We start from the raw sequence: 14,005 nt of genomic DNA, 5'->3' as shown, positions 1-14,005 counted from the left end.
TGAAAGGGTTGCAGAACAGTCAGGAGGAACAAGAAGAATTTGGTCGTCCTGCCACATCTTCACCCTCATCATCAACTGATGAAGCATTTAAATTTCGAAAAATATTTGGATCACAAGGACCGTGCAAAGCGTTCCCGCATATAAGAAGAGTCATCCCCATCAAGGAACACAGCCAGTACATTTCAGCAGAATTTTTCATCTGCACTAAAAGAAATTGAGAAATTTGACCGTTCATCAAAAATAACAGTGCAACAAGCGATTCCTCTGTATCCTGACATTGTCAGAGATGTTGCCCGAGTGGTTACTGCTTTGCCACCAACACAAGTTAGTGTAGAGAGGTTGTTCTCTGCTCTCAAAATAATTAGATCAGATTTGAGGGCATCCATGAAGGAGGATCTGACAGAGGCAATACTTTTTCTGAGGACAAATTTATAGATTTCTTCTTATTAACTGCATAAAAGTGTTTATTGCATATTTACTTACAGTTTAGAAAAGTTTATAAAAGTTATTTGCTATATTCTAATTGTATTCTAATAAATGTAGTTTTTGCTCTAAGTGGTCTGATTACTTATATGATGGTGAGAAACTGAATAAGCACGATGTTTAATATTTTACAACAGTAAATTTGTTGTTATGAATTGGCCATTTATGAAGGAGTCGGAGTCGGAGCCGGAGCCGGAGTCTGATAAAATCCAGGAGTCGGAGTTGCAACTGTGGCTTACCGACTCCACAGCCCTGGTGCCTAAACAGTGAAAAACCCCCACAAGTGACACCAATTTGGAAAGTAGACCCCCTAAGGAACTCCTCTAGATGTGTGGTGAGCACTTTGAACCCCAAGTGATTCACAGAAGTTTATAACGTAGAGCCGTAAAAATAAAAAAATCATATTTTTTCACAAAAATGATCTTTTCGCCCCCAATTTTTATTTTCCCAAGGGTAACAGAAGAAATTGGACCCCAAAAGTTGTTGTGCAATTTGTCCTGAGTATGCTGATACCCCATACGTGGGGGTAAACCACTGATTGGGCGCATGGCAGAGCCTAAACAGTGGAAACCCCCCCCCTCAATTCTAACTTCAACCCTAACCCCAACACACCCCAACCATAACCCTAACCACAAATCTAACCCTAACACACCCCTAACCCTAATCCCAACCCTAATGCAAATACCAAACCTATCCCTAATCCCAACTGTAACAGTAATCCAAACCCTAACCCCAAATCTAGCCCCGACCCTAAACGTAACTTTAGCCCCAACCCTAACTTTAGCCCAACTCTAACCCTAATGGGAAAATGGAAATAAATACATTTTTTTATTTTGTTTCCCTAACCAAGGGGGTGATAAAGGGAGGTTTGATTTACTATTTTTTTTTTTTTAAATTTTGATCACTGTGAACAAAATGAACCAATAGGAAAAAATCTCCCATTGTTGCCGGGTGCAGGTTGGTTGATCTCTGAGGACGCACTGTGCATGCACCCGCAGAAGAAGCCGGCGGCCGGGGGACTTCAGGGGGCCTGCAGGGACAACGGAGGTACTCTGGGGACCCTATTTCTCTCTCCTCTGAGGGAGAAATTAAATGGAAAATCGGAGTATTTTTTCTTTGCAGTCGCCGTTATACCGTTAATAACGGCAATCGCAACATCGGAGTTGGTAAGAATCGACCTGAATCATGTTCTCTGGAGTCTCGGCTACCCCCGGCAGCCGAGACCCTGGAGAAATTCCGACGCTGAGGGGGTGCTATAACCTTAAACCTTAGCGCCATTAAAAAGCAGCGCTGTGGTTTAAGTACCCTTAACTGCTGCCTTTAAAAGGCGTATCGGCTGTCGTTAAGGGGTTAAATGTAACTCATCATTCTCCCCTGCTTGCGCCGATCGCCGGCAGAATAGGGGAGAATGATGAAAGCAGTGTCCAGCACACACACACATGCCACAAGTGTGCTACAAGTATTACACACACGGACACTGACCTTTCCGGTACCGGAAATATCAGGACGTGTGAAAAAGGAGTTATAGCGGGTTTTTATGTTTGGCAGCTGTCACACACACTAAAAGACGTTTTTTATTGCAAAATAATAGTTTTTGCATCACCACATTTTGAGAGCTATAATTTTTCCATATTTTGGCCCACAGAGTTATGTGAGTTCTTGTTTTTTTGCGGGTCGAGTTGATGTTTTTATTGGTACCATTTTCGGCCACATGACATTTTTTGATCACTTTCTATTCCGATTTTTGGGAGAGAAAATGAGCAAAAACCAGCAATTCATGAATTTCTTTTGAGATTTCAACGCTGAGATCCCATCTCTCGAGAGCTGGGTCCCGAGATCCCATCTGCGCAAGCGCTGGCGGCCATTTTTTACCGGCACCACCGACGACACAGGGGAACACCGGGCACACTTGCAGCACCGGCCAGCAACCGCCGGACACCCGGAGAAACCCGGCAGCAGCATAAGACCCCCGCAGCAACGGCACACATCGGAGCCCCCCCCTCATCCCTGCATGCAGCCTGCAGCATCACTCCACGCCTGCCTCCTCCAGCAGCGAGCCTGGGACCCCGCTACACCGCAGCCACCAACCCCGGTAAGCAATAAGATGCAAGGATTATAAGAGGCACCACAATTTTATTAAAAAAAATATTTTTTTCTTATTTTTCTCCTCAAAATTTGTGGTGCGTCTTATAATCCGGAGCGTCTTATAAAGCGAAAAATACAGTATTTTTTTTATGTTTTGGCGCTTTTATATAATAAAAACTATTTTATAGAAAAAATAATTGCTTTTGCATCACTTTATTCTGACAGCTATATCTTTTATTTTTCCGCTGATGATGCTGTATGGCAGCTCGTTTTTTGTGGGGCAAGATGACGTTTTCAGTGGTACCATGTTTATTTATATCCGTCTTTTTGATCACGTGTTATTTCACTTTTTGTTCGGCGGTATGATAAAACATTGTTTTTTGCCTTTTTTTTGGGCGTTCACTAAAGGGGTTAACTAGTGGGACAGTTTTATATGTCAGATCATTATGGATGCGGCGATACCAAATGTGTACTTTTATTGCTTAGATTTTTTTTCATTCAAATATTTAGTGATCGAAGTAATTTTTTTTATATTTTTACAATTTTTTTTTTTTTTTTTTTTTTTACTTGATTCTAATTTTTACACTTAGTCGCACTATGGGACACTCATTTTTTGCAGGCTGATTGCTTCTATAGCATGCAGATGCTGCTTCATCTGCATGCTATAGAAGCTGTCAGCGCTGCACTCTGTGCACAATGACCTGAGAGACTTCCAGACATGCACTGCGCATGACAGGAAGTTTCTCAGGTCTAGAGACCCGGATGTCGTCTGAACCCTGCATCACGCTGCGGGGTCTCCGATCCAAAGGCAGAGAGGCTTGTCAGCCCTCTGCCTGCTCCCGGAATGCTGCAATCATGTTCGATCGCAGCATTTCGGGTGTTACAGTGGCGGGAGCGGTCCGTGACCGCTCCTGGCACTTAGTGCCGGGTGTCTGCTGTGAGAATCAGCTGACACCCGGCCGCAATCGACCGTGCACCACCTGTGTGCGTGGCCAATCGCTGAGACGTACTATCCCGTCCATGGTCATAGGAGCCCAGGGCACATGGACGGGATAGTACGTCTCATGTCAGAAAAGGAGTTCAAAAAAAAATTATGACAAAGGCCAGGTCTCAAAAGGGAATTATCCTACATGGTCTCCGTATTCCAGATATTTCAAGATCTGTCTCACATTACCCTGAAAAAAGAGAAGATTTCTTAAACCTTTTTTTATAATCATCCTAAAGGACCTCCGAATCCCCTACAGGTTGGGTTTCCCTTTTTTACTAACAGCCTGTCGTGAAGAAATTTCTGAGACTCTGCGTTCTTTGAGGACTTTCCAACTTTTTGTAAAACCCTTAATATACAACCTCCTAAATTAGTGGAGTGGGATGCCCCTCTGCCTTTGGGGGTACCACAACCAATTTAAAATCAAAAAAGAAGAAAAGATATTAGAGGACCAAGCGTGAGGGGCAATGGGGGAGGAGGTTCCCCTGACAGACCTCGCCAAGCTGACTTTTACTGTAGTAGTGCGTTATTGTGGGGGCTTCTCTCCAGTTGCCTCTGGTACAGATTACATGACTGTTTCACTTTTAGGAACTGGCCAGTACTTGTTCGCTTTTATGCCGATTACTGTTATTTGTTGTGTTCTCAATACTGCATGCAGAGTTTTTGGGTGTTATAAACAATATAGATCTGGGGGGGGGGGGCTCTTGCCTGATGCACTGTAAAGGGGTTTTTCATTTGTTATCCCCTTTGGATCTCTCTTCTCCCTGTTCCGGTTAAATTTCAGGCCCTACCCGACAGTATTTTATATTGGGGCTACCATACTTACATCAAATTCCTGATGGGCTCATTTTGTTCCACAGATGTAATCCCTTGTCAGGAGCTTTTCCTGGGAAATATAGTTTTATGTTCACTGAAATGTGCACTTTTGCTTAAAAATTGCTTGTGTCTTTGCATTTTCCCTAACCTCGTGTGTCTACCATCCCCATTCGCTATAGCTCAGATTGTTCAAATGGAGCGGAAGAAGTGAAAGTAAGGTAATCTGGCATATATTAGGAGGTCTTCCAAATATGAGTAGTGCGCTCGACACTTGCAGACACTGGTCCTTAGGATTACACTATGACTCGTAGAATTTCACTTAATTCCCCTAGGAAGAGAAGAATTGCCTTGCAGGAGATGAAGTCTCAGAAAGCGGAGGTAATGTTTCTACAGGAGATGCATTATGACCATACAGGCACATTTTAGTTCGCACTAAATTCTTTTACCCGGATCTACTCAGCTTACAATGACAGTAAGGGTGAATTAAAGATTTTGTGGTCTTCAAATTGTCCACTACAGGTGACTAAAGCTCATAGCGATCAAGGGATTTGTTGTCTTGGAAACACTTCTGAAGGGTAAGCCTACCATTTTATGTAACTATGCACCAAACTTGGGTCAGATTCGTTTTCTACAAAAGGTTTTCTCCTTACTTCAGAAATTTCTTCCGGCAGCCCTAACAGTGGGTGGAGACTTTAACGTCCCTTTTTCAGAGGTTTTTGATAGACACTCATTGGGGGGCAGTTTGCCTCCACAAAACCTAGTCAAGTTAATGTTGGAATTTAGGAAATTGATTAGGGCCAACTCAATGTTTGATTTATGGAGAATAGATCATCCTAAGGACAGGGCCTATTCTTTTTTTTCTCCATACCTCACAGTACAAATACAAGAAAAGATTTTATTTTGGAAATATTAGAACACTTAGAATGTTAAAAAGGATGGAGATGGGAAAAATCACTTGGTCCGATCATGCCCCAATTCTGTTGGACCTCAACATTAGGAAAACTCTACTTGAGCATCTGTCTGACTTTTTCCACCTAACTGAGGGCTCGGTTTCTTCTCCTTCAATGCTGTGGGAAGCTCATAAAGCAGTGATGAGGGGTAATTGTATTAAAGAGGGTTCCAAATTGAAAAAAAAAAAAGCCAAACTTGAATATATAATAATCTTTCTTTGCGACTCAAAAAAGAACATAAACTAACTGCATCTCCTTCTCTTCAGGTTTTGAGGAGGGTGGTAGAGATTAGAAATAAGTTGAAAGACCTATCTGTACGAAAGGTACAGAAACTACTTTTATACAAAAAGCAAAAATATTATGAAAAGGACAATAAAGCGCATACACTATTGGCGAAGCAATTGAAGGAGAGGGCTTTGTCCTCAAATCCCCAAGCAATAAGAAGTGAAGATGGCACTATACACTACAATCCATCTGAGATTTCTAATTTATTTTATAATTTCCAAAGTAAATTATATAGTCTCCAGGATACGCTTCCTTCGGATGAAAATAGAAGAGACTCCCTATTGAAAAATTATCCAATTTAAATTTAACAGTCATGGCCCCTGAAGCGATAAACTCTCTTAATATCCCGGTTGTCCAAGAGGAAATAGCTGAAATCTTCAAAGACTTGCCTTTGGGAAAGTCTCCTGGCCCAGAGAAAAGACCCTCTGGATTGCAAAAGCAGGGACAACGCCAGAAGGGTAATAGATTTGAGTGATGTGTCCAACAACAAAAAAAAAAACAAAAAACCCACAAACTCTTATTTTAAGTTTAGACACAGAGAAGCCATTTGACCGACTTAACTGGTCTTGCTTGTTTGAAACAGTGAAAACATTTGGCATCTCGGAAGCTTTTTTTACAGCATTAAAGGCATTTCATAGATCCCCATCAGCCTTGATTAAACTGCCCTCTTGTGACTCCCCCGTTTTCTCATCTCTAATGGCACGAGGCAGGGATGTTCTATGTGTATAGGCAGGCAGTTCTATGTGTATAGAACCTCTAGCGGCAATGATACGTCAAATTCATAATATGTCAGGGGTGGAAGTCAAGAATAAGGTATTTAAGCTTTCATTATTTGCCGATGACGTTTTACTGACCCTCACTAAACTTCATATAACACGCCCCATCCTCAGTCGTTTGGAAGGAGTATGTTGGGATATAAATTAAATATCTCTAAAACAGAGGCCTTACCCTTGAACATCCCCCCTAATATTCTTAACTATTTAAAGACAAACTTTAAATTTAGATGGAAAACCGAGGCTATTAAATACTTGAGAGCTCCTATAGAGAGTTGAGGAGGCTTTTGACTAAGTGGATGCCACTTTCGCTCTCACTGATTGGCCAGATAGCTTCAGTTAAGATGACTATCCTGCCTAAGCTACCTTATTATTTTGAGACTCTCCCGTTAAGGTTCCCCTTGGGGAACTTAGGTCTCTCCAAGCTGCTATAATGAAGTTCATATGGAACGAAAGACGCCATAGAATATCCAAAAATGTTCTCATATTTCATAGGTCACAAGGGGGCTTGTCTGTCGTGGATATTGTTAAATACTACTGCACACCTGAGGAGGATTCCCTCGTGGGCTTCATTATTGGCTTACAATATTTGGACTGAAATAGAAAAGTTATGGCTGGCTTCGATCCACTCCAACTCCTTTTTATGGTCGACTAAGCCTATTAAGATACCATTTACTTTGTTAGGCCCTATGCAGTTTACGAGGGAACTGTGGCTCTCATGTGCAAGGTGTTTTGGGTTGGTCTCTCCCAATTCCCCAATGATATCTTTTATATACCAGCCTCAGATACCAAACAGTTTGGAACAGACAATAGTCCACCTATGGATTTCAGCAAGATTATTTAGATTTGTGGATTTGGTGGATGGAAACACATTGGAAGTCTCTCGTCTGATGCTATAAAATCTAAATTTGCTGTAACTAAGAGTCCTTCTAGTTCATGCAGATTAAGCACCTGGTGTCTTCACTAAATGGCTCATTGTCAGTTTCTCAACCAACGGAATTTGAGAGGCTTTGTAAAAAACCCATATCAACTAAAGGGTTAATATCAGACATTTACAGGATCTTGGGTTCTTCTTGGACTGACCCCCCTTGAAACATCCATATATGATTAGATGGAAGTCTCTCCTGGGAATGACGCGGTTTCCCCAATGCTGGCAGAATATATGGGAAAAGGCATCCAAATCCCCTATCTGAACCCTATAAGGAAAACCAATATAAAATGTTGATGTTTTTGGCATCACACTCCGGTGCTCCTTCATAGACTACTAGCTCCCAAATATTTGATGGCGCTGTTGCTCAGCACCCGGTTTTCAGTTCCACAGTTTGTGGTCTTGCCCTGGGCTGGCTGCATTTTTTGAAAAGGTGAAAACCTTAATAGAAAAGGTTCTGTATGTGGAGGTTGAGCTGGACCGTGCTATATACCTACTAAATATTTCCCCTAGAGGGATGGGGAGGAATTCGACTGCTGTTACATCTGTTGACGGCAGATAGATGTTTGATTGCCCTTCATTGGAGACAGACTACTCCCCCTCTTATCAGAAGGTTTTGGATAGAATAGCTGACATCCGCAGGATGCAGCATGACAACCTTATTAAATGTGAGTTTGGACAGATTTGAGACCGACTGGCCTCTCTGGGACTATTTTACGGCCCAAAACAACAGTTAGGAGCATGTTGGTTTTTGAACAGGTTTCTTCTTCCCTTCCCTATGTGTATGTCTCGTCTTATTTAGTATTGTGGTTTTATAAGAATTGTAATAGGTGTATGGGGATGGAGTCATCTTACCTTGGCATCATTTAGAACTGCTGTTGGACTTTGTCTTTTTCTGTTCTATTGCACAATGTGTTTTTGCTGCCACTAGGGGGAAGAGTTCATTCTAATTGTACTCCATGCCAAATTGTGATTATTTTGTTTTATTTCTGATTGTAAAATTTCATTAAATTTAATAAAAATTACAGAATGGGTCTCTTCTGAATGAAGCGGAGATGCAATTGTTCAACCTCCACTCCAATTATTTCCTACAGGACTGCCAGGGAAAGCAGAGTGCTGTACTCGACTCTCTCCAGAAGCCCCCAATGACAATTAATGGAGCGGATGTGGAGCATGTGCACCTGCACTACATTCATGGTTGGGCTGTTGTCAGGGTTCCGAAGCTATGATCTTGGAATTGATGGAAGTCCATATGGTTGAACCCCTAGCAGTCAGAAAGTTATCCACCATGCTATGGCTAGGCGCGAACTTGACTTTTTGGGTAGTGTGGTGCTTCGGTTTATCTGGATTTACAATCTAAATGTAGTTACCACATGGGGGTGTCATTCAGCTTTATTAGGTCTGAGCATCAAGGCCAGCTCTGCAGTGACATTCCCCTTGTCTTGAATACTGATATAACTTGGATAATTACTTGCACATGTTTGGAGATTAGCTGTAGTATAGTAATCGTTGGTGCTTCTGCACATTTTTGCAATAATGTTGAGTCTCAGCAGAACTTGTTGCATTCTACAGTATCATAGTCTTGAGACTTAATATGTATCATTTTGTTTTGTATATGCGATTTTCCTTGTATAAAAAAATGGGTGCTAGCTATTTCGTGTCAGACCTTGTTGTACTCTTCTAAATGCTTACTTTGTCTCCTCTGCCAGCGTCTACAGAACTGCCGGGAGTGAACTGAACTGAAGACCCTGTGTATGAGGCCCTGACTCTACTATGCAAGAAGCATTACTGCTATCTGACAACCACATGCTGCCAACATAAGACTGAATACAAGGGTCCTTTTGACATACACTGGGCAGTGATGTGTCAGCATACCTGCTTTTTCACTGTATAGAAAAGCATGCATGTCACTTTGAATGCACCATTAATCCTACCATAAACTAACCCTCAAGTCTCTCTGACCGAGGCTGCTTCGCAGAGTGCCCAGCACAGCTGTGAACACGACCCTACCGGATGACCAGGTTATGCCATGTACCCTGTGCCTCCACAGACTCATCACTGATGTCCACAATTATGCTCAATACTTGGGGTATCTCACTGATGTTCTGGCTTACCGAGGCCCATTGTAGTATAAGAATTAGAACATACATGGGACCTGCAGAGGCACCCATAGCATTTTCTTAGTTGGTGGCAAATATTAAATAGAATTACCTTGAGGAAATTCCAGATACTTTTGTCAAAAGCATGTGAAGAGCTTTGAACTTTACTTTGGCAAAAGCCCAGGAGGTTGCCGGACAGCAGTGCTGCTTGAAGCTCATCAGATCGCATTAAGAACTCCTTCTCCGTGGTCACCTGACTGATGCACACTTGGCGAGGAGTGGGGTCATGAGTTTGTTGTGCAGCCGCTTTGGGAGAGTCAAAAGTAACCAACTTTCCCCCAAACTGAAAGGAAAAATGAAAAAGAAGATCATACATTTAGCTTACATACGTAATTCTTCTCAATATTTAGTTATAAAAAATTAAAATAATAATAAGCAGAATTAAGTTAATTCGGTTGGTTCGGCCCTCCATAACAGTCAGTGTCTCTCATGTGGCTCACTGATGTGTTTTTTTAATATCTCTCTAAAGCCCCCATTACACATAGCGATATCGCTAGCAATATCGCTGTAACGTCACCGATTTTGTGACGCAGCAGCGATATTGCTAGCGATATCGCTATGTATGATACTTACCTCCGACCGGCTCCCCCGCTGCTCATCGCTGGTCGCGCGAGAATGTCCTGGATCATTTCTCGTCGGCCACTTCCTGCTGGGGCTTCCTGTGGCGCCGACAAGCAACGCGTGGAGGCAGGCGGGAGGACGTCAGGATCACCTCGTCTGACAGGTAAGTAGCGATCCCCGACCCCTATGTCGCTGGTGAGATCTGCCTGTTTGGCAGCTCACTAGCGACCACTTAGCGATGCACCAGCGATCCATATCGTTGTCAGGATCGCTGGTGCATCGCTACGTGTAATGGTACCCTTGCTGTTGAGCGAATGTGCTTGGATAAGGCGCTATCCAAATCATACTCGGGTGCTAACAGAGTGACTTCAGAGTGCTTGAATATGGGAGTCCCCGCTGCTTCATGTCTAACGGCTGTTCGACAACTGCAACACATGCAGAGATTGTCTGCGTGTTAGGTAATCCCTGCATGTGTTGCGGTTGTCTAACAGCTGCGAGACATGCAGCCGCGGGGTTTGGAACATTTTTCAAGCACACTGAAGACACTCAGTTAGCACCCAAGCATGAATCATAGAATGGTAGAGTTGGAAGGGACCTCCTGGTCCATCTGGTCCAACCCGATGCTCAAGGCAGGATTCGCTAAATCATCCCAGACAGATGTCTGCCCAGCCTCTGTTTGAAGACTTCTATTGAAGGAGAACTCACCACCTCTCGTGGCAGCCTGTTCCACTCATTGATCACACTGTCAAAAAGTTTTTTGTAATATCTAATCTGTGTCTCCTCCCATTCAATTTAATCCCATTGCTTCCAGTCTTTCCTTGTACAAATGAGAATAAAGGTACTGTCACACTTAGCGATGTACCAGCGATCCCGACCAGCGATATGACGCGGTCAGGATCGCTGGTACATCGCCAAGTGGTCGCTAGTGAGCTGCCATACAGACAGATCTCACTAGCAACATCGCTGGGGACAGGGGCCGCTACTTACCTGTCACACCAGGCGATCCTGCGTCCTCCCGCCCGGCTCCACGCTCGTCACTCGTCTCTCCACAGGAAGCGCCGCAGGAAGCTGACGACGAGAAACAGTCCTGGACATTCTCGCGCGATCAGCGATAACCAGCGGGGGAGCAGGTCGTAGGTAAATATCAGACACAGCGATATCGCTAGCAATATCGCTATAACGTCACTAGTTATAGCGATATTGCTAGCGATATCTTAGCGTGACATGCCCTTCAAGATGATCCTTCTACAATGATTGGATAACACCTTATCCAAGCACGTTCGCTCATCACTAATCTCTCATCATTGCAGTATACAAATTGGTGGATAAAGGTCTAAAGACCCCATACTCATTTAACTAAGAAGTTTAGGCAACCCTCATGCATTGGCCGACAGACTGAGGTGTATGAGGGCCTCCCGACTCACCCACCCTTCCCTCCCCAATAGATGATGTTTGGGAAGAGAAGGATCCAGCATGCTGAACTACAACAGCAGAATCTTTTATTTTTCCTGGAGATAAGTTGCACTCAGATGTCTGACAGCATCTCTCTCCTAAAGAAGCACAGAAGCGCTCAGACGAGCCCAGTGTATTAAAGGAGTCAGGGGAAGATAGCCGACCGCTATCTAATGCTAATTAATAAATCAATTTGTTAATTAAATTATCACAAGAGCATGCCTCCCTCTTAAGGGCTAAGTATCTTTTTATTGTGGCTCTATAGCACATCCAAAAACAATACAGGACTCAAAAAGTATGCAAAAGATATGCTCAAAATAAAGCCAGAATGCTGTCACATGGAAACAGATCATACCTCATGGATAGTGACACTCAGGCCTCGCTCACACTTGCATATAAATACGAGTGTAATCCAATAAAAAAATTAGAGCTGGAACAATGTTATTCTAGGAGGCAGTGTAGATCTGGGTATTTTGTCAGCTGTATTTGGAATGAAAAAAAAATGTAAATATCGCAGCATGTTGCGTTATCAGTCCGAAATCGGACCGTGAGAGAAAAAACATTGCATGCCTTCCAGACCATCAGTATGGCATCTGATTTTTATGAATACATTGCAATTCTGTAGCATAGGAAACGGTAAACAATTCTGTAAAATATTAATAGCTGCAAAGTAAAAAAACGGATTGCATACGGACCGCACACGGATGACAGGTGAGACAAAAAAAAAAAAAAAATCACCTCCCTCTCCTGGATGAGGATGGGACCGATTTATATGCTAGTGTGAGTGATCCCTAAGTCTAATGATCACAGGGGACTATAAAACATGTGTAATACAAAGGAAAGTGACCGGCCAGCAAATACTTCTAAAACCATTGCAGTATTAGGACACCAGCTCACCGCAAAGGAAACGCCAACTGGTCTTCTAATCCAACGAGGAGGCTTTTTCAGGGGAGGAATAACAGTGGTCTGTGTGGCCTGCTGTGGCACTTGGAGAGGAGGCAGAGGTTGTCCAGTCCCAAAAGGATCCAGGTTGTTGAAAGAAGATGATATCTAAAGTAAAAAAATTATAGGAAATAAGGACAGGCTATATCTGAAATTCCACCTGTATTTTCAAAGGGTTGTCATCTGTAGGCAAAACTGGCCCTCAGGACAGAAAAACTATCTGTACAAAAGGGGTTGTCAAGTGTAAAGAAGAGATAGATGTATCTATCCATAGCTAATCAATGGATTGTCCCTGGGACCTACATAGATTGTCACAACGGGAATTTTTTTTTATCCCCATTACACTTTCTCATTATGAGAAAAATCAGTACCCCTTTAGAGTTAAAGAAGTACTACCATTATTTTTATTTTATACCCTAAACCTTTTTAAACGTGGTAATACAGTCACAGATTGCAGTCTTCCCTGGTTTTGAAGAAATTGCAGTCCTCTTCCCACTCATGTTGCTTCTATGTCGACCAGCTGAATTACATTGCGCTCTGTATATGATCTGAAGTGGCTTTTATAATGCAACTCAATGGAGTATCAGAACGTGGCTCCAAAAGCTGACATTGGAAACGCAACTTTCAGGTCTTCAAAGAGCAGGGTGATCTGGCCGGCCAGAATAGAAGTCACACGTCTCAGAAGAGAAACGCAGTGGCACAAGAAAATGATGAATATATCAACACACTGACATTACACTACAGTGCAGTATGCATGGCTGTTATTTTGATTAACCAGTCTGGTGATGATGGAGAGCTAATCAAAAGAACCACAGATGCTAGGAAGTAAGAGGCTGTTCTCAGGTCCTCCAATCCAGCAGCCACAGATTACTGATGTGGCTGCTGGGTTGGGTCTTAGAAATAAATTTGCACCAATTCAAGTGGTTAGCTAGCAACTATCACAAATAGCATTTTATATTCTTCTAGAAGCACATCAGAACATACTCTTTCAGCTTGGCTCCTCTGCTGAGCTTCTAGGCTTCCACCCATGACGGAGTACACACTGACCCAACCATCAAAAGATGCAGCAGAGAAGACAGATGGATTGCGTGGGCACCACTGGACATCAAAGCACCACTGGTTTTTAACCGGCAATTCATATACCACCTAGATTTACAGAGGAAAACAGAAATCAGATTTTAGAATTGACATCCTATAAATGTCACAAATGAAGACACCACGTTCATAATGTATACATTCACAGCATTAGACTAATATTTTTATGATTTTGTTACTTGCAAAAACTATATCAATACCCTGGTCCTCTAAGCATTTATTGGTATATACTGTACATAAACTAATATTAAAAAAAGTATAAATTAACAAAGTATTAATATTACAAACATCGTACATTTTCTTTTAATTTCATATTTTTTATTTCCCCCCTTTATTACCCAATCCCACTCAGTCCCCATCCAACAAATAAGCCCCGGGGTGGAGGAAGGGAGTATTAGAGAAATAAAGGGAACAAAAACCTGTAAAAGCCGTTTGTACACTACATTCCACATCATTATATTGAACCGCTCACCAATCTTAAGGGATACACA

The 14,005-nt window shown here is 42.5% G+C and overlaps 1 protein-coding gene across 4 annotated transcripts in view; it reads right to left on the bottom strand.

Moving 5' to 3' along the window:
* The window catches only part of SEC31B (SEC31 homolog B, COPII coat complex component), a 169,009-nt gene that overhangs the window by 80,649 nt on the left and 74,355 nt on the right, over positions 1 to 14,005 (bottom strand). For all 4 annotated transcript variants that reach the window (XM_073585777.1, XM_073585778.1, XM_073585779.1 and 1 more), the window contains 3 exons: positions 13,404 to 13,565; positions 12,375 to 12,527; positions 9,517 to 9,747 (listed from right to left, as the gene is read on the bottom strand). In XM_073585777.1, the coding sequence (XP_073441878.1) occupies positions 9,517 to 9,747; positions 12,375 to 12,527; positions 13,404 to 13,565 (546 nt within the window). The remainder of the gene's footprint in view (positions 1 to 9,516; positions 9,748 to 12,374; positions 12,528 to 13,403; positions 13,566 to 14,005) is intronic.

The sequence above is a fragment of the Dendrobates tinctorius genome, unplaced genomic scaffold, assembly GCF_039654945.1.
Source record: "Dendrobates tinctorius isolate UK_male_01 unplaced genomic scaffold, ASM3965494v1 ptg000089l, whole genome shotgun sequence".
Lineage (NCBI taxonomy): Eukaryota > Metazoa > Chordata > Amphibia > Anura > Dendrobatidae > Dendrobates > Dendrobates tinctorius.
This window is presented reverse-complemented; position numbering and strand designations above follow the sequence as displayed.